At 31.7% G+C, this 21,718-nt stretch overlaps 2 protein-coding genes across 3 annotated transcripts; one reads left to right on the plus strand and one right to left on the minus strand.

Moving 5' to 3' along the window:
• Positions 1 to 6,602: 6,602 nt before the first annotated feature.
• On the plus strand, positions 6,603 to 7,411 carry LOC125820919 (histone H2A.6-like). 2 transcript variants are annotated; one of them, XM_049500346.1, is made up of 3 exons: positions 6,603 to 6,791; position 6,850; positions 6,946 to 7,411. In XM_049500346.1, the coding sequence occupies exons 1-3, from the start codon at positions 6,603 to 6,605 to the stop codon at positions 7,152 to 7,154; spliced, it is 399 nt and encodes a 132-aa protein (XP_049356303.1). In that variant the 3' UTR covers positions 7,155 to 7,411. The 2 variants fall into 2 exon arrangements, with proteins under 2 accessions (XP_049356303.1, XP_049356302.1); XM_049500345.1 differs by having other exon boundaries at positions 6,603 to 6,850; positions 6,908 to 7,411.
• Positions 7,412 to 7,702: 291 nt separating this feature from the next.
• LOC125820946 (uncharacterized) lies at positions 7,703 to 9,517 on the minus strand. The gene is made up of 2 exons (XM_049500368.1): positions 9,169 to 9,517; positions 7,703 to 8,829 (listed from the first exon to the last, which is right to left on the minus strand). Exons 1-2 carry the CDS (start codon positions 9,515 to 9,517, stop codon positions 7,703 to 7,705), a joined length of 1,476 nt encoding a protein of 491 aa, XP_049356325.1.
• Between the last annotated feature and the right edge of the window lie 12,201 nt (positions 9,518 to 21,718).

Below are 21,718 nucleotides of genomic sequence, written 5' to 3' on the forward strand. Positions count from 1 at the left end.
GTAATTATACTGACCTATTTGATTGCCACAGTGTAATTACATTGCAATTATACATGTCATGTTTGGATGCCACAGTGTAATTACACATGTTGTGTTTGGATGCACAATTGCAATCATAAAATTATATTAAATTTTAAAAACAAAAATTAATTATTTAAAATTCATACTAGACAAATAAGAAACTTTATAAATGATATTAAATTAAATATTTAAGATATATATTCTTTTTGAAAATATATTAATTAATAAACATATGTTCTTAACTAATATTATGAAAAAAAAATGATTTATATTTTTTCAAATTAATATATTTCAATTGAATTGATCATAAAAACTAAAAAGTATGAAGTTTTTACGAACATCGTGAAATGGAAGTTTGATAAAAAGGTTAATATATAAATAAAATGTCATAAATTATTAAATGTTCGACAAAAAGATAATCTATCAAGTCTAATTAAAAAATGACTTGCAATGTAAATTCAATATTACTAAAACAAATGAAACTGAAAATATAACATAAGTTATAAATTCAAAACAAAAAATTTAACATAATACTCTTATAGCAAATTTCAACATAGTACACATAAATATGATTTATTTTATTTTATTTTTAAAAAGAAAACGTAAGTCTATAACCCCACTTAATAATAAATTCTATTTTAATTTAAAATTTAGAATGCTGATAAAATTATGCTAATGAGAAAATAAGCATGGCATAAAGAAATAGATAATACAAAAAAAAATTACATAAAATCACGTGAAGTAAGGTTGAGAACGAGAAGAAAATGAAATATAATAATAAAATATAAAATAAACTTTTAGAAAATTTTATAATAATAAAAATAAAAATAGAACTTAAAATAATAGAAGTAAAAATAATTAAAAAATAAAAATAGAATTTTAAAAAAATAATTAAATAGTAATCAGTTGGTAATTACACCATGTACCAGCAATTCACAGCCTCTGCCTGTGAATTGTAGAATGTAATTACCCCTTGCCAATTACACTAATTACATGTTGACCAAGTAATTACCTGTCCAACCAAACAAGACAGACAGTGTAATTACACCCAATTACATTAAATCCAATTACCAGGGTGTCCTTCCAAACAGTCCCTAAATCTTTTTTAAAAGTGGATCCATATTGATTAATTCCTTATTTTTTGAGATAATCTTTGGTTTCACTATCATCAAGTAAAGCAGAATAAGAATTATCAAATGTCCTGACACTTCCAGGGTCCATCTCCACAAGGGTATTTTGGTCATTTGGAGAACACTATTTTTTTCAAATTCTTTGTATAGTTGGGGTCTAACGAGGGATCTGTATCTCCTTTTCCAGTAAAGTTGTAAAGACGGTTGTTGAAGGATGAGCAATGAGAGATTCCAATTGTGTGAGAATCTATTATAAGTTGTTCATTAAAAAAATATTAGATAGTTTATATAAATGAGGAAGGCAAGATTTTTATTAAAAGGATTAATTTTTCAAAATATAAACAAGTAAATATACAAAGAAAAAATAAAATTTATTGTATATCATAAAAATAATTTTGATATTACATATATACAACTCTAGTCGGGTAGAGTTCGATGAACCCCTTGCGGCCGCCCTTAGTTTATTTTAAGGGAAACTAAGCAGATACCCATAAAAGCAAAATAATTACAAACATATACCTTTGTATATCCATATCCACTAAATAATTACACTATATACCCCCAACTAAATTCGCTTAATTGATACTAAATCAATATCATATATTGTATTGATATTATTAATGATGATAATTTTACTTAACTGATACTAAATCAATATCATATATTGTATTGGTATAACTAAGACCCACTATTTATTCATTGGAAAAACATCAACAGTACCAAGGCATTCCCTCAACTCCTCAGGTGATGGGGTCAAAGAGATGGCTAGAGTGAACGATAGCCTAGGTAGTTTTCATGAGTTGTAAATTAATTTCATAGAGGTAAAACCATTGAAATGTTGGAAGATGCATCTACAATTAGGGAGAATTTTGATAGGTGTTGTTAGAGTCAATCCTTAGATTGTAACACCTCACTTTTTGAAAGAACTAGAAAGAGCTAGAATTAGAAAGAGTTGTTTTTGAAAGAATGAAAAATCTGAAAATTTGTTAAGTTATGTTAAGTTTGAGTTTTTGGTCAACTTAAAACGACCATAACTCCTAGCTTAGGATGATTTAGGTGTGCTTTCAAATACCGTAGAAAAGATCTTGGAATTATCTTTCCAACGCCGCTGAGTTTGCGCAATTCCGAGTTCGTATGAGTGAGATATGCCCATTTGAAGTTGGGTTGTTCAAATAAGGAAAGTCTAATCCGGATTTCAGAAGGGTACTTTGGTCTTTTCACTACACTATTAATTAATTTCGTTTTGGTAATTAAGTTGGGGTCTAAACTGATTTGGATCAGTTTAAGCTTTATAAAAAGGAATTAGGGTTTTGAGAGAAGAGAAAAGAAGAGGAAAAAAGAGGAGAAGAAGCAAGAATTCGTTGATTTCTTGAGGAATTGAGTGCCGATTTCGCCAAGAATTCAATCCTACGAGGTATGTGAGTTCACATAGCATTGGGTTTGTTTATCCACGCGCCAAACATGTTTATTTCAGTATGATTTTCGTCCTAAAAGATTGAGACTTTGATGTTCTTGAGTTGTACTCTTGAATTGCTTTCGTTCTTGAATTTGGGATGAGATTGAGGAGTTCTTGAGAGTTTAAGGTCGATTATTAGAGTTGTTTTGAGTTAGATTCTTATGTACATGTACTGGTATCTGAATCTAAAGAGGAATTGAGAAAAAGAATCGAATTTAGGCGAATTGGGGCTAGAAAATGAAGAAGGAACAAGTCGGGCAAAATGGGTACCAGGTCCGCATCGTGGACATGTTCCTCAGAATTGACAAAAGTTTCTCCGCGTCGCGGAGTGGTCACGGACCGTTCTGCCTCAAAATTGTGACTAAATAATTAAATGCATCTCCGCGTCGCGAACTTGCTTCCAGATAGTGATTTCTTGAATTTTTTTTCTCGGCGAAATCGTCTGGTGGACCCTTATACTTGTATGTGTTTGTATTGTGAACCCTTCTACTTGCCCCTTTGTCATCTGAACCCCTGAACTTATCAAAACACAATATTTTAAACACTATTTTTGACTTGGCATCCTATGTGGCAGTTAATATCAAAGAGTGTGTGACACACACCTATTAGGAGCGTGAGACCCTTGGAAAAGGATCTAACAGTGACATTAAGGCTTTGTAAAGCCATCATCTTCCTATTTGCATCTAACACCATTGTTGGACAAAATTTGAGGTTTTCTTGGCCTCTTTTTTTATCTTTCCCCCCCAAATTTCTTCTCTATCGTTTCTTGTTATTATACAACTCTCTTTTTATGAAAAATGCCATGGAAGGCATAACACTACTACCAAAATATATTACACTAACATTAGACACAAAAATGCAAAATCCTCAAAAAAATTCAACAAAATCAATGTAATCGACTAAAACCCCAAAATCAAACAAAGACGCAAATAGAGATCAAATTCAAACTAAACAACAAATAAATTCGAAAATAAATTGGAAAACCTACCTAGATAAGTTGAAAATCAAACCAAAAAACTCAAATATATTTGACATTGACCCCTTGTTTCAGTTCCAAACCAAACCCAAACTTATTGCCTTCTTCTTGTCCACCTCACCTTCTCCTACCAAACTGCCTTCGTTCTCACCATCTCTGACAAGCTTCAACCAACAAACTATAAATGAGAACCAACAACAACAACAACAACGATAAAACCCCCAAACTAACTCCGTCAATAAGTCTCGACTTTCACAACGCCGCAAGTTGTGAACAACTAGAAACAATCAGACCACCCAATAGACCCCCTTTTTTCCTTAACGCCATCGGTCACCACCAAAATCCCAATCCAACAGAACCCAAAATTAACTCCGAACTTTGACAAGATTGTGAACAATCAGAAATCGTGCCAACATTTTTTACTTCAATGGAAAGAGTAGAAGAGGTTGGAAAAAGGAAAAGGGTAAGGAAGATAAGAAAAGGTTGAAATGAGATTGTGGGGATGGAGATGCAGATGGCTATGGCAAGAGAAATAAAAATTGGAAAGAGAAAGTGTAGGTATATTAATCAAATATAATAAAAGGAAAAATGACATGGAGTGATCATATATACATGTGTCATTTTATAATCATACGTGTCATTTTATAATTATTTTTAAAATTACGTGTCAGGCGTTTGTGATACACACACAGTTGAGTAGTAAAAAACGTATTTAAAATATTGTGTTTTGATAAGTTCAAGGGTTCAGATGACAAAGGAACAAGTAAAAGGGTTCACAATACAAACACATACAAGTATGAGGGTCCACCAGATCATTTCACCTTTTTTTCTCTTGTTTAACTATCTAAAAACACTCCTAAACATCATGAGATCTTTCCTATCACAAATCACCATCCTTGAATCCATAATTCAATTCAAGGATCAGTTAAGAGTCAAGTCAAAAGAAGTTGAGAGCCAAGTCAAGAGAAGTTCATAGAGTCTTCCAAAAGTCTTTTACAAATATTTTAACTTTATTTTAAGACTTGAGTTTTGAGTTAAGTAAAGAGTAAAAATTGAAGTTCATTTCTTCAAAAGAGTATATTGGGACTATGTATTCCCAAAGAGTAAAATGTTTTCACATTTAAAATAGAAAGGAAACTTTGATTTCCAAAAGAGCCTTTGAGCTAGTTTTCAGTTAAAGAGTAAAATGTTTTCACATTTAAAGAAGAAAGGAAACCTTGATTTCCAAAAGAGCATTTGAGATAGTTTTCAGTTAAAGAGTAAATATTTTCATATTTGAGCAAGAAATGGAACATCGATTCCAATAGAGCTTTTAAGCCAAGTTTTGAGTAATTATCTCAAACCAAAGAAAGAAGTTATGTTATTAAACATATGAGCTGAGTATTTTGGGAGTAGTATTGAGCACCGATATGGGGACGAGTTTGAATTCAGATAACTCACGTCTCCATAAACCATGTAGTCATCATGGGTAGTAAAGGATCATACTTTTTAGATGAATCCTTAAGTGCTTTTTAGCATAGATTAGTGAATCCACTTAGTTAAGACGTTCTATATGACGACAAAGTATAAGACAATTTTGGCAGCGTGGGCAAGACGTTGTATCACCACTTAGGCTCATAGTGGTGGTTGTCGGTTAGAGAAACACCCACAATAGTATTATTTTGTATTTTTATATACATTTCAGAGTTATATTGTATCCTTGCATACACATTATAGTTACTATTGTATTTTTAAATACACAGAGTTATATCCATGTTTTAAAAGCTTTTCTTTATATTGCATTTATGTTATTGCTTTATATTGAAACGAGTTCAGTCTAGTTGAGTTGAGTTGAGCCAGGTAAGTTCTTTAGTTCTTTTCAAGCTTATGTTTTGTTTTAAATTCCCCTCGCATACTCGTACATTCAATGTACTGATGCCATTTGGCCTGCATCTTCTAATGATGCAGACGTAGGTAACCAGGATCAACATCAACGCATCGTTCATTCCAGTTGAGCTCCAGAGTTTGTTGGTGAGCCTCCTTTCTTCCGAAGGACCCCTTTTATTGCTTTCAGTATTTTAGTTCATTAGGATGTCGTGGGTCTTGTCTCGACATCCATCTCAGTTTTAGAGGCTTCATAGATAGACAATCAGTTAGTCATTTGTCTTTACCTTGTTATTGGCTTATGTTCATATTTGAGTTGCCACTTTGGCTAAGTTAAATGTTTATTTCTAAAACATTATGAGTTTAGTTTGAGACAGTTGATTTATCTTGCATTTAAGTTATTTTCTTAATGCTTAAAGTCTTCCACTGAGTAAGTATGCCAGAACAAGGGTTAGCTTGGGGCCAGCAATGGTTCTCGAGTGCCAGTCCCGCCCAGAGTGTAGGCTCGGGGCATGACAGATGTACAAAAAGTTGTAATCTTAAATACTTATATTATTTTATTTGGTGTGAGATACACGTACAGAAAGAAAGCTAATGTGAAAATATCTAAAAAGATGTATTTATTTTGATTGAAAATGATTTAACATGGTAATATGATTTCCACAAACTTTAAATGACTTATTAAAAAGTAAGGCATAAAATTTAGGAGGAATTTTATGTATTATCTTTTAATCTTGTGATTTCAAATACTTCATGTGGAAAATTAAAATTAAAACAGAACTAAAAAAAAACATCAGGGATGTATTCACCAACTCAAAAAACATTAGGGTTATATTTACTAACTCGAAAAACTTTATGGATATATTTGGCAATTAAAAAACTTCCTCGAAAATTGCCAGTTGTTTCCATATGTGTCATATTCTAAACTCATCATCAATCCCTAAAGCGGTAAAACTCGTTAGCTTCCTAATTTCACCGTTAATCTTTTTCTGATCCAATGGTTAAAATCACGATCCTTGTGCTTTTTACTCATTGGTTCATTTACAATTCCCTTAGTACTATATAAACACCAACTCCAATAAATTTTTATCACTCATCGTTACTCTCTATACAACACAAATTGAATTCATTTTTTTGTGTTTTACAGAGGTTTTTGATGGCTGGAAGAGGCAAAACTCTTGGTTCTGGTGCCGCAAAGAAGGCTCAATCTCGTAGTAGCAAAGTCGGTCTTCAATTTCCGATTGGTCTTATTGCTCGTTTTCTGAAAGCCAGCAAGTATGCCGAGCGTGTTGGTGCCGGAGCTCCTGTGTACCTTGCTGTTGTTCTCGAATACCTTGCTGCTGAGGTGAATTTTTGCTTTATTTTCATAAAAAAAAATCTGTTTTTGTTTTCTCAATTTCTAGGGTTTCTGATTTGGTAATTGAAAGTTGATTTTTATCCTATGTTTGTATTTTTGTTTAGTGTTTCTGATTTTGTATGTGAATTTTGGTCTTTTCAAGTGCTTGAATTAGCTGGAAATGCAGCTAGGGATAACAAGAAGACTAGAATAGTTCCAAGGCATATCCAGTTGGCTGTGAGGAACGATGAAGAACTGAGCAAGTTTCTTGGTGATGTGACAGTTGCTAATGGTGGTGTTATGCCCAACATCCATAACCTTTTGCTTCCTAAGAAAGCTGGCATATCAAAGCCCTCTGCTGATGAGGATTAGGTGGAAGGATAAGAGAAGGTTTCTAGGGTTGAGGGTTAAATTTATTTTTTTAGTAATTGGTGTTTCTGTCTCTTAGATTCCATAGAGATTAGGTGAAATCAATTATGTTTTTCTTTTGGTTTAGTCGAAGCTTTTAGGGTTTATGGTAGTCTGTATATATAAATGGAGGGATGAATGAAAGACTATTTTCTTAAATTGTTTCTCTTGGTTACTATTTTTATTTATTTATGAAATATCATCTCAATGAGATCTATCTTTATACATAAACTTACAATTTTCTTCCTTCCTTTTCAGCATTTTATGGTTGAGAAGTTGATGTGTATCCAGAGGCATATCCAGGATCTCAAGAACATGAGGGCACCATTATCTTCAAAATAGACAATTAATTCAATTATATAAATTTTACGGTGAGAACAAGTTGACGAGCAAGTAGGTAGTAGCAATCTTTATATAGTAATATATTAGCAAAAAACATCATTCACTTACAATTGTGCTCGACGAGTTTTCATAGTTTGAAAACGGTCAATAATGGCATAATTACTTACATTTTAAAATATACTACGCTCTATATAGCAAACTAAACAACCATTCAAAAGATCTTCATCCATCCTATTACGCAAATCATTCTTTATGTACTTCATTGATGAGAATGCTTTTCCCACGCTTGCGGTAGCAACAAGAATAATCAAAGTTAGCTTCACAAGTAGATACACAAGTGACCAAGTTTGATCTAGTTTTGTCTCTATCATCACTTTTGCAAGATCCTTGATTCCCTTCAAGTTGAGAAACTTGTTATCACACTTTTGAGCATAGACAATAAAATCATCAAGTTGAAAATTGAGTTCCCGAAGCTCTTTATCACCAAACTCACTTGGGTAGTACTCGACTAGTTTCATTATCCTATCCTTGTAAAAATTAGCAAATGAATCAACCGGACTCAAACTAGCCATACCGAGGAGCAAGTCACTAATCACCACATCAAAACGATTGTTGAGTTCTTGAAGTGCTAAATCAATGACGACATAAAATACTTCCACACGAAAGTGATGCAAATATGAAATATTGGACCTCTTACGCTTCGACTTCCCATTAGAGTAGTCTTCATTCATTTTGGAAATTGAAATTCCATGTTTACCACAAAATAAGCTAACATCATCCATCATAGAGTCCCATTCATCCTCTCTCATCATTTGCAATCGTTTCTTTGAAAGGTCAAGCAATCCCATAACATTAACGATATCTTGATCTTTCTTTTGTAAAACTTTATTCAACTCATTCGTCAATAGCAACACCTTAAACATCAAGTGCAACATAAAGACAAATTCAAATTCATGAGTCTTGCTCAAAAGATTTTTCGCCGCAAATCTATCAAGATGATATGGACAATCACGTTTCATATCCTTAAGCACATTAACAATTGAAGAAAAAAGAATCAGGAAATTGTCCAAGGTTTTAAAATGAGACCCCCAACGAGTATCACTCAGTCGTTGGAGGCCACGTTCTTGATTCAAACCTTGCCCTGTATGAACTTCTCCAAATTTAAGCAACTCTTCCAACTTATCTTCTTGATGTTGTCGAAGTGAATCTCTGCGTTTAAATGAAGCTCCAATAGTATTCAAAATATTAGTGAGAACATAAAAAAAATTATCCACATCCGAATTCTTTTTGGAAAGACCTACAAGTGCCAATTGCAATTGGTGAGCAAAACAGTGAATAGAATATGCAGATGACGTATCTTGTAAAATCAAAGACTTGAGACCATTTATTTCCCCTTGCATATTACTAGCCCCATCATAACCTTAACCACGTGTTTTGGATGTACATAATGAGTGATCCAAAAGCAAAGAATAAATTGCCTTTTTTAATGATTGAGAAGATGTATCATTTACGTGGACAATACCCAAGAATCGCTCTATCACCATTCCACTTTTGTTGACCTATCTCAAAATTAGAGTCATTTGCTCCTTATGAGAAACATCCTTTGATTCATCAACTAATATTCCAAAATAATCACCGTCCAAGTCTTCAATGATAGCCTTAGTTGTTTCTTTAGCACAAGCCTCCACAATATCTTTTTGAATTTTCGGACAAATCATCATATCATTTTGTGGAGCATTACCTAATGTTACTCTTCCCACATCAAAACTTCTATCCCCATACCATTTCAAAAGTTCAAGAAAAGCACCCTTATATTCGGAACCTTCACTTTCATCATGTCCACGAAATGGAAATCCCGATGTCAAGAGAAATCTTGCTACATCAATTGAGGCATTTAAACACATCCGATAATCACTTCTTGCCTTTTCACTTTGCTTGTCAAAAGAAGATTGGATCGATTGTCGTTGGTTTTTCAAATCTTGCATCCTATTGAAACATTTATGATGGATGCTATTTACCTTACCAACATGTTTTTTGAATCTTTCTAAAGTTTTGTTCCAACACCTAAAACCATCTCTTGTAAATGAATCTCCGGCATTTCCACGACTTTCAAGTTCATTCTTGAACAAATAACAACACAAACAAAATGTCGCTTCTACTTTAATGTTATATTCCAACCATTGAGATCTTCTCTTAAACCAAGTTGGTCGAAATTGACTCATTTTATCTCCAAACTTAGTTTTAGGGAAGATATGATCAACAGGCTGACATGGCTTTTTTTGAATGTAATACCTCCTTACCGCATCTCAAATATTAGGACCATAAGATGAAATAGGCATTCGATCTTTGGGATCTGCTTCAAGAGATTTAAAATCAAGCATATTATCCATATTTGAAAGTGGAAAAGAATTTGTATGTCTTTGAACTTTCGGAGCAACTTGTGAACTCACAAATGGTTGATTAGAGCTAGAACTTGGTTGGTCATCTTTTGGCTTTGGTAGCTTGATGAGAAACTTATCCATTTGTGATTTGATGAATTGATTGTAAGAATTATTTTACCTACAAAATTAAATATTCACACTTCTATTCAATCTTATAAAAACAAAATAATTTTTAAAAATATTAGCACGAATAACAAGTTTACTAATAAAAGAATCACAATTATTAGATAACTATTTAGAAATCAAGAAATTCTTATAAATTTAAATATTCAAGAAATCAAATCATGGAACCACTTCATAAATCAAGAAAAACATATAAAACAAATGAAGTACATTAATAAATAATATTTTTTTTAGATAACATACCTTGTTACTTGTTCTCAAATCTCACTTCTACTTCACCATGAACAACAAAGTGGAAATGTGGAATGAAGCCAAAAGAATAACAATATGATGTCTTTACTCCTTTTTACCTTTTAGTTTAGGGATTTGAAAAGTCAAAAGAAAAAGTTAAAAAAAATAATAAGAAAAACGTCTAAATAAAGAAGGAAAGGAGAAAAAGAAAGTAAAAAATATAAGTTGACTTTATTGACACTTCTAGCTTAAGGTCTAGACATAGCTAATGCAACCTAAAATATGGGTAATTGAACCTCTTTTTATTTATAAATTATTAAAAAGATCTATGAAAAGTGGCACATTTTGTTATATTAATTAAAAATTAAAAATGTTAATGTGGATAGAAAAATTTGAACCACAAATCTATAAGTTATGCACCCTCTATTTATACTTACTTATCAATATACTAGAGTATTCTTTTTAACCTTGGGTTCACCAATACAAATTTAAAAAGATAATTAGAAAAATAATAGTATTATATAGGGGTTAGGAAGGGGAGGATGGGTGCATGTGAACCCCCTCCCCTTCATGTACATATGCCTCAGTGTATCATGATGAATTAATTTTGTTTTCTATAGTCTGTGGGCATGATGTTTATGAGCATCCAACCAATTAGGGCATTTGCTTTGTTATCCACCCCCTTCTCCCCAAGTTCGGATTGTGGCAATATGAATAGACGTTAGAAATCATTGCTTATGGACATGATTGTATATGAAGGTCAGTGAGCTTTTTTATTGTTTGCTGCTGATGTATATATTGCTGAAATGCTGAGTTTTTATGCTTCTTATGGCCTATGGTATTTAGTGGATTTTGTTTGCGTGAATGTACCCTTGGTGTACATTAACAATTCAGCGAAGTTGGGTTGATAGTGAGAGGCAATAACCTTTATTTGCATTAAGTTCTTATTGTCATAATTTGGCTTATTGGGTTGATGGTAGCATTTACTATCTATATCAAGCTTTTGTCACCACCTTAATCGCTAGCTCTCTGTAATACCATTTTTAGGCTGCACTGAATTTTAGTAGCCTTTATTAGAACATACTTTAATGTGTAGTAGTAATTATTATATCATTCCTTCTGAAGGATTTGTTGTCATTGATATTATTTTTCCTTTTAGACAAGTGCATTAAATATATCTTCATATAAGTATTTAATCTCTCCTTGCAATATTAGATGGAACTTTCTGATGATTGATCAACAACATTGGAGTCCGAAACCAAAAGGGCAACAATTTTTTTTCGAATATTCTAAAAGGGCAACTCAATTAATTATGAAATCAAAAGGGCAACAATTTTTAACGCCGTGTAAATCAGGTTTTCTAAAATGAGGCTCAAATTCCAATGAGTCTTACAAGGCTCAAATTCCGATGTGCCTTGTAAGGCTCAGCCGCCAATGAGCCTTGTAAGGCTCAGCCGCCAATGAGCCTTGTAAGGCTCAGCCGCCAATGAGCCTTACAAGGCTCAGCCATCAATGAGCCTTGCAGGCTGTTATTTTTTAAAAAAATATTCTCGTTTTATTTTCTTGTTTGTTAAAAGTCTAATAATAATAATAATACATATTTGTTGATATGATGCATAAATATAGTTTAGACCTTATTGCTAGCCATTACTTTGTGGCATTTCAAACGAACTAAATCCAATAGTTTAGACCTTATTTACTACTTAGTTGATATTTTTTTCTTCAACTTTTTTTATGTGAAATTATAATTTGGTTTATTCACTTGCAGAATAATAAAATTTAGCCTTCTTTAGTCATACTTTATTTTGGTGGAAATGTCCTATTGATGAATATGTTGAAAACATGAGAAAAATTATACTTCATATCAAGGTAAAAATAATAATATACTCTTTAAATAATTTACAGTAAACATGAACCATGCATATATGTTGGAGTTCGAAAACTTCAATTTTATATATATAATTTGTAAAAAATTGATAGAACATATAAGGGACATGATAGAAAATATAAAAGACAACACTTCTAGAGATTATCATCTGTCTTGATGCGATTGTTGTTGTTGTAGTTTATGTCTACCGGTTCCACAGGTAGTGGGTACGTGTGGCCTTGTTGTTCTTCGAGGGTTGTTGATGTCCTGCCAAATTATATTTATTACTGAATTCTATTAATATTTTATAAATGTCAAAATTGAAAATTTGTCGATTATAACACCATACATATTGTTGTGAAGGTCCAACTTCATCATCATTTTGATTTTGTGACATGTCATCCTGGAATAAGATGTAAATCATTAACATTTAATTTAATATAAATAAAATATTCTATAGATTATTTAAAGAGTATATTGTTTATCGTCGAAAAACTCAATCTCCCAGCATGAAATGGTGAGTTTTGAAATTGACTTTGTCGTACAAAACCATAATTTCCTTCGTTGAATTCTTCAAAACCCAAATTTACAACATTAGGAGTTTGAAAGCCACTACCTTCTTCTTGTGTGTAGTTGGGCACACTCGTAAATACTCTAGCACAGTAAAAAATAGGATAATACGAGGTGTCGGGAGTTGCCAATCATATCAACAACTATGTATTATTATTCTTATTAGACTTTTAACAAACAAGAAAATAAAATGAGAATGTTTTTTTTTTAAATAACAGCCTGCAAGGCTCATTGGCGGCTGAGCCTTGTAAGGCTAATCGGAATTTGAGCCTCGTTTTAGAAACTCTGATTTACACGGCATTAAAATTTTTTGCCCTTTTGGTTGGTTTCATAATTAATTGAGTTGCCCTTTTGGAATTTTTGAAAAAAATTGTTGCCCTTTTGGTTTGGGACTCAACAACATTGCCAGTGCAAAAGGGATGTTCATATGTAATGCACTACTGGAGTCAATTTGTGCATGGTTGCTGGTAAATGTGGTATGTAATATACTCATATCTATGTGGTTTTCTCCTAGGGAAGTGTTTTTTCATTTCCTGAAGGATGTTGGTTTATCTTTATTTCACTCCCATAAGATTTATCTTTCAGTTATCTTTATTGTTTAGGCTTTTCTTGTTCGATGTTATGACTGCATCTAAGCTTGAGTTGTAACTGATACTAGTTCTTTGTCTTGTTTGAGCATGAAAACTTGTAGTATTGGTTTTGGCCATATTATTGAGCTGTAAGCCTGTAACTGATACTAGTTTTTTGTCGTGTTTGAGCACGAGTATTTGAAGTATTAGTCTTGGCCATATTATGTAGTTTCAGTGGATGCCTTTGGCCGGTTTATTGATTCAGACCAGTTACAAATTTGAATAATTGTTACATCACAGATTAAATGACATACTTGTTATGGTTTCATATTAAATAATACTTGTAAGGTACTTTTTGTTTCTTAATTATTTTAGCACATTTGGTTGTGCTCAATCTTGTGTGGAGTTATTGAGTTTGCTTTCTGCGGACTGCGATGTTAGTACCAAGCAATGAGATTTTTACATTTGATATTTATGAGGAGGGTTGATTTGGTTTTCTTTATAGATGATTCGTCTCTGTGTTTGCTGTTATCAGATTTAGTTTTACATGTTTTCTATTGCCGGTATGTTTCTCTTCTCTAGTTCTCTCAAGGCATGACTGATTATTAGCATGTGCCGGCTCAATCACTGCTTTTTTAACACATCAGTTAGCTACATAATGTTTTACTCTGTTGTTTAGAATTAGGTTTAGATAACGAGCTTTCTTTTAGCTCTTAAGAGTCGAGACCCTTTCTTCGTCCCATGTTTTGGGGCTGGCTGATAGAGCTGACCCAGTTTTGCATATGGCAATATGTGTTCAACTTGTCTTGTAAGGTGACTTTAAGTTCAAATTTATTGGTCTGTTGAATTTATGGGTCTTCCAAATGTGTTCTTCCATATGTTTGTTCGTATGGAAATAAATAAATTTTAGTACATTGGTCGTCATGGTACTGTTTGATGATCAAGAAAACATAACTGGGGCCGAAATCATCAGAAGTTTGATATCATGATGTGAGATGTCTTATAGATTTCATCACTCAAGTAAGGATAGAAGTTGGATTGGTTAAGAAATTTCTCACAAGAGTTGTCTTGTACTACATTTATTGTATATATCTTTGCCTGGTTACCTTCTAAGTTCTAATATTTACTTGGTTACCTATTTCAAAAGAAAGTTCTAAATTTACTTGTCGATCATTAAGTGGACTTGAAGAATCTTAGGCCTTCTATGTTTGAGACTCTTGTGTTTCAAATATGTGTACTTATGCAGCTCACTGAAGTCATCTGCTGCCAAAAGTGTTATTCCCTTTCGTGTTGTTTTATATGATTTTCGAGTGGTATAACCTTATCTTGTTCTTCAGGAATGGATGCTTTCATGTGTAAGATCTTTCTTCTTCTTCTTCTTCATTTTAGATCCTCACTGTTTGCTGTCTCGTAACATCTTATCTAAATTTAGGAAGCCAATAATTCTCAGCATGCTTTAGGTTGTCTTATCATAAATTCCGTTACTTGACATGTGAACGTCCATTTCGGTAGAATTACAGTGTTTTTAAGTTATTACCAAGTCTTTTCATTACCATTTTGCAGGCGGAAATGGTAATCAAAAGAGTGTAGGAGTGTGTTGTAACTTGTTCATAAATTTATGAAGCTCATAGAACCATTTAAAAGATACTATTTGTTCAATAAAAGTTAGTGGTAAAGAAAATTTTTCATGGTCACAATTTTTAAGGTATGTTAAGCTAGTTTCTCAAATCTTTGTTCTTGTATTTCAAAGACCCTTTTTATCAAGTATTTTTAATTTTATTGCATGGTTAACCATTTCATATTTTTGTTGCTTAGATATAATCCATTTTGAGAAACCCTATCTATACTTTCTGTACGAGTCCTAGATGTTATTCTTTATTACAATGTATCAACATGGAATTTGCATCCAAACACAATCCTACAAAGACACTTAACACCTTGTCTGGATAGTTGTGTATTGTATTGTTTTAATGGATATAACATTTTGTATTGTACCGAATTGTGATGTTTGGATTGATTCTGTCATATTTCGTAGGTATATAATGTCACATATCAACTATTTGAGTGCTAAATCTACAAGAATAGGATAGAGCTAGTACTTGTGTTTGAATCGATGACATCATTGATGGTTGTTACATAAGCCTTTGAACTCTAAACAGGAAGGAAATAAAAAAATTAATTTAAGATATAAATTATTATTTTTTCTATATCTTTAAGAAAACAGTCTCATTTTATTCCTTGTCTTGTATAATTAATTGCTCATATTACAAAAAGTATGACGATGCTCACAAAATTTTTATTATTTATTGTCACAACGATCTTCATAACTCCTTTCTTGAGTTTTGAAATGCTTCAATCTTCATCAATCATTATTCTATGAATTTCGAAAAGTGAATTAGAATTGTCAAAATTTAAAACTTCAAGAAGTAATTTGATTTGGCATCAAATTGAGAGGTTGAGTTGGTGAAAAGTCATGATAGAAGTACAATGCAAATGACAAGAAGTGTTGCAAATTGAATATGCTCATTTGTTAATGTTTGATTTATAAACTTAAACACACTTCAAATTCAAATATGATTTATGTAATCTTAAAAATATTGATGTTGTCTTTTGGGAAATACATCATCATAAAATATTAAACATAATGACGCTTTAGAATGAACATAATTACTTGGTAATCTTCAATATGTCTATCATTAACAGTTATTATTTTGGCTATATCAATAACATTAACAACACATTTTAATTATTGACTTGATGTTCCACGGTTATAAGAATAAATAATTAATCTTTGGGTGATCCAAAAATGTTTTATAATGTCGAGCTTCAATTTATCAAAAAGTTCATTAATACACATTAGGCTTATGAGTATTTAAAACAAGTTTATTTATTATCTTAGAATGAATTATTTATAAAAATTTAACTTATTTGATGACTAACCAATCATATATAATAATTGCAAAAAAATTTCTTATGAATAACTTATATGTTGAATTCAAACTCACATAACATCAATTTTTTTCACACATAAAATTTTAATTAAATATTGTAGTCAATTCAATCTTACAATTAAAATTCATATGATTAAAAAAGAATATTTATTAAGAAAATTATTAGTTCCTAAATCATGCTCTGATACCACTTGTATAACGAGTCGTTAGGTAGTTTAGAGCACTAAAATTCATAAATTTTAAATGTGAATTATGAACTATATTTGTTTAAATACAATTACTTCATAAAGACACCATCAAAGTTGTCTCGTATTTGCATAAAGACACCTTAACTTTCAAAGTGTCCTATCACCCCACAAAACTATTTAATATCTTTGTAAATGGGTCATTTTGACCCATTCCCTCGTCTAGGTTGTTACCACGCATATGAGGCGCGTCATGCAATGTTTTCACTATCATGGACCAGTTTAAAAGTGCCACATGTCATTTTCTTTCTTTATTATTAATTATTTAATTAATTTATGTCATCTTCCCCAAATTAAACCCAAAATAGCAATTGGTAGCCTTAATTTTTCAATTTCATGATTTTTTCCATAGCAAGATCAACGTTGTTGCTCTCTATTTGACGACTTCATCATCTTACGTCGTCCTTAATGATTAACATAGAATAGTTGATTGACCATTTGAGTAATGGACTCCAAAAAGGTTTTACCAGAAGAGTCAAAACAATAGACATAAGCATTGTCAAGAAAACAGCCAACACATAACAGAATTACAGTAGCACAGTATCAACTTAAATTTATCCCATTGCTAAAACGTCTAAAATCAGTATACTGGGTGATTTTCTTCTATTTCTATCACTTCCCTTTCCGCTTCTTTTGCGTTCCTGCACAATCCGTGCAAAACCATTTCCACTTGAGCTATTCTTTGAGGCCAACGCAGCCGTAGTGGAACCACTCTATTTTGCAATTAGGATTTTCACAAGCAACCATTTCACCATAGCTAACTTGATTGCAGAAACAGTATGTTGGTTCATTTGGATCAACAGGCATAATGATGATAGTCATAGTGGAGGTGCAAGCCAAACAGAGAAGAAAAGGAAAGGAGAAGACGACTTTTCTTCAAAGAATAGGATCGGGTCGGGTTGAATTCTATCACAGGGAGTGAGCAACACGCACGACTACATAGACTAGGGAATGGGTCAAAATGGCCCATTTACAAAGATATTAAATGGTTCTGTGGGGTGATAGGACACTTTGAAAGTTGAGGTGTCTTTATGCAAATACGGAACAACTTTGATGATGTCTTTATGTCTTTTCTCTTACTTCCTACTAATATATATCTAAAAGAATAGTTTGTTACTGCCTCCTCTGAAACAATTCGAGTTCTAATTTGAATGATAAAATTGAGAAAAAAGAACAATTTTTTAATAGATTGTAATTATAACCGAATCAAACTACTATTTATCTATCATATCTATTCTTTTTTTTTTTTAATGACATGCCACCAGCCACTCTATCTATTAACATGTCACCAATCGAGTATTAAAATCTACATCAACCATATTTATCTATTTAACTGAAAATACCACTCATATCTATCTATTAACTCAACACCAACCATATTAAAATAAATCTTTCATTTATATAAGGAACATATTACAAAACCTTCATCCAAAATAGTTGAAAAATATCCTATAAAAATTCTGTGAAATTCTCTATGTGAAGACACGATCGAAGGTAATTTGTAGAAACATCTATATATATTTTTTCATATTGATCTTACTCGATTTGATATGTATGAATCTTTTCTTTTGTCCAGACTTTATAATTATAAATGATTAAAAAAATATACTTGATCATAATATCTATTAGAGAAAAAATGAGTAATTATTAGTTATTGATATTTTATTGGTGCAACTAATGTTTTGGGCTTATTTTTTAAAAAAGTTTTGTAATGTCCATAATACCTGAAGATGATGTTGAGATATCTGACGATAACTCTGTGACTTCGCCTTTTTCGATTATAAGGTACTATACTTCATTTTGTGCGTGTACCCGTTTTATTGTTGCATGTGATATGTTGTTCTATTGATGTTGTATTGTAGAAAGGTAAAAGAATGAATAAACCACGTGGTTCAGCTGTTGATAAATGGACGTATGAAGAAACATCGATCCTTATAAATGTCCTACATGATGATGCGAGAAAATCCAAATTTAAAGGTTACGCAGTGGTGGTCCACGATTGACAGAAGTTAAGAATGAGTTTTTGATGAAAGTTGAAAATAAAGATAAGTTTGATGATGAGAAAATTAAGACAAAGATCCAAAGATTAAAGACCGACACAAAGACCTTCAAAGATCTCCTTAATGCTTACTCTGGGTATGGATGAGATCCTACAACTAACGCAGTTACATGTCCAATTGATATTTGGAGACATCATGTGAAGATAAATTTGGGAGATAAAAAAATGTACTCATGTTAAGTCATTTTTCTTATACAATTACAATTATATATTTTTAATTTATGAATATTACGAGTAAAACTTACTATTTTTATATTATGCGAGGAAAACTTAATTTTATGGGCAGTTAACACACATGTATTGTAAAATGTTGATGTTAAACTACACATTATGTGCGACAATATTATGTATATTAAAAATTCTAATTTTTCATCAAAGTCAAATGATGTTATTGTCAAGGAGAATGAACCTTCTGGTTGTGATGATGAAACATCTACCGGTCATAAAAAATCGTATTAAAGCTACAAATCACTCTCTTGATTATTTCAAGGAACACTTGGAGTGTAAAAAAAACAATGCAGAAACTAAAGAAAGAACATAAACAAGCACGAGTGACAAAAGAAACTGAATTTGATGTCTACTCCTAGACGGCTATGATTACCCATTTACAATTTATCTTGGAAAAACATGATATAGTCAACAAAAAAATTTCACTGACAATAACTTATTTGGTTAATCTCAGATTTCGCAAGGTATTTGTTCATATGACTAAAAAAAATCAAATCCAACGGTTCAACAACTTACACAAAAAATGAGCTAATAGTTATTTTCATTAGTCATATTATAGTTTAATGTGTGAAATGCTGTGAAGTTAATTATTTTTGTTACAATTCATTGTGAAATAGGCATGACCGTAACTTTGCGCAATGATCTATGTGTTATTAACTTCCTCTTTAATGAATGACTTACTAAGGAAAATTGTGAGATGTACATTTTTATTTTGCGCAATGACTTTCTATGTGTTATTCTTTCTACGTGCAGTTTTTATTTTTTAAAGCTTTTATATAACATCTTGTGGTCTTCTCAGGTTGAAGTGGTGATATAGTGAATCGAGTTGAAAAATTATAAGCATATCCAATAGTGATATCAGTGACTCAGACAACGACAATGATGATTACATTATGTTTTGTGCTATAACTAATCATGTTGAACAGATCACACGAGAAAATAAGTTATTAACTCGCCAACCACAACACACATCTAGGCTTGGTATGACATGGATTTTTGAGCTTCTTCATGGACAACACATGCATATGTATAAATCTGTGTTTTTATCCTGAAATATTTTATCGATCAACTTATTGAAGTGGTAAAAGAAAATAATTTGTTCTCATTCGAGGGTAGTATGACACATGTTCCATTAATAGAGTGTGTAGCTATTTTCTAACTGTCGTTGCACGTAATGATAGTCAATGATCAGCAAGTGAATGTTTTCAACATTTACTCGAGAAAATAAATCGCACGTTAGAATAGTCGTTGTGGCATTTTGTCAGTTGACCAACATATGTTTATTCAAGAAATATGACTGGTGTACATCCAAAAATTCGACATAGCAATCGTTTTTGTTTTTGGTTTAAGGTAAAATAAATTTTCAAATATTTCTATTAACTAACTTTTGAAAATCATTATTCCATAAGTTATATTGTTTAACGTGGCTTCTTTATAGTTGATGATATTTGTATTTGTCTTTTTATAGGGTTGTATTTGTGCAATTGATGGAGCATATATTCAAGGGGAGGTCCCAAGAAATGAGCAACATGCATATCGTAATCGTAAAGGAAATACTTCACAAAATATTTTATGTGCATTTGATTTTGACATGAGATTCACCCTTGTCGCAGTAGGCTGGGAGGGTAATGCCCATGATAGTAAAGTGCTAGATAATGCAACTCTTGACTCATCGACTAACTTTTCTTTTCCACCGCATGGTATGTAAATTATGAATTTCATTTTTGATAGTCTTTTAGAAAGAAGGAAAATTAAAAAAAAATAGAAGTATAATTTGAATTGCGTTTTTTTTAAATTTTGTAGAAAATATTATGTTGTTGATGTTGGTCTTCAGAACACAAAAGGATTTCTAGCTCCGTACAAAGGAATGCGATATCATTTGGAGGACTACAGAGGAAGTGAAAGAGAGCCTAAGAATGACAACGAGTTATTTAACTATAGACATGCCTCTTTGCGTAATGTAATTGAAAGACTATTTGGTGCGTGAAAAAGTAGATTCAAAATACTATGACAAAGACATGAACAACTATGAATTAGACATGCAAGTGAAATAGTAGTTGCTTGTGCTGTATTACATAATTTTTTGCGTGAAAATTAAAGTAGTGATGAAATATTCAATGAACATGAACGTGATGAATGGTTACTAATGAAGATGCCGAACAATCAACTCAGAGTAGCAATATTATTTCGTCTTCTCAGTCATCTAATCTAGAAATGAAAGCTTGTCCGGAAAAGATTGTTCATAGAATCTGGGAAGATTATATAAATGAATAGTTTGTTACTATCTCCTCCAGAGATTGTTATAATTATAATCGAATCAATGACACGTTTGAATATGCATTAATGTATTACTCTTGCCTATATTGTTATTTTGTTGTTGTTGATTGTTATCAATTATGTTATAAGATTATTTTTAACGGAGCATATTCATTATAAATAGATAATACAAACTTATGGGTATTTTTAATAGTTTTTTTAAAACTTATGAGTATAAATCATATTTTTTGAAATAGTCAAATATTTTTTGAGAAACTTGGGCCCAAACACAGGGTGTTAACCTGGAAGAAACTTGGCCCAAGTATTATTTGGCAAAAGTACATGAGAACTTGGGGCAAAACGCTAGTTTCAATGTGTCTATCATTAATAGTTACTATCTTTGGCTATATCAATAGCACTAACAATACATTTTAATTATTGACTTGATGCTCCATGGCTATAAGAACAAATAATCAATCTTTGGGTAATCCAAAAATATTTTATAATCTCGAGCTTCAATTTATCAATAAGTTCATTCATACGCATTAGACTTATGAGTATTAAAAACATGTTTATTCATTATTTTAGAATGAATTATTTAGGGTCCGTTTGACCATGCGATATGGAATCATGATATGAAATCAGG

Source organism: Solanum verrucosum, unplaced genomic scaffold, assembly GCF_900185275.1.
Source record: "Solanum verrucosum unplaced genomic scaffold, falcon-dt-bn FXZP01000289.1, whole genome shotgun sequence".
NCBI lineage: Eukaryota > Viridiplantae > Streptophyta > Magnoliopsida > Solanales > Solanaceae > Solanum > Solanum verrucosum.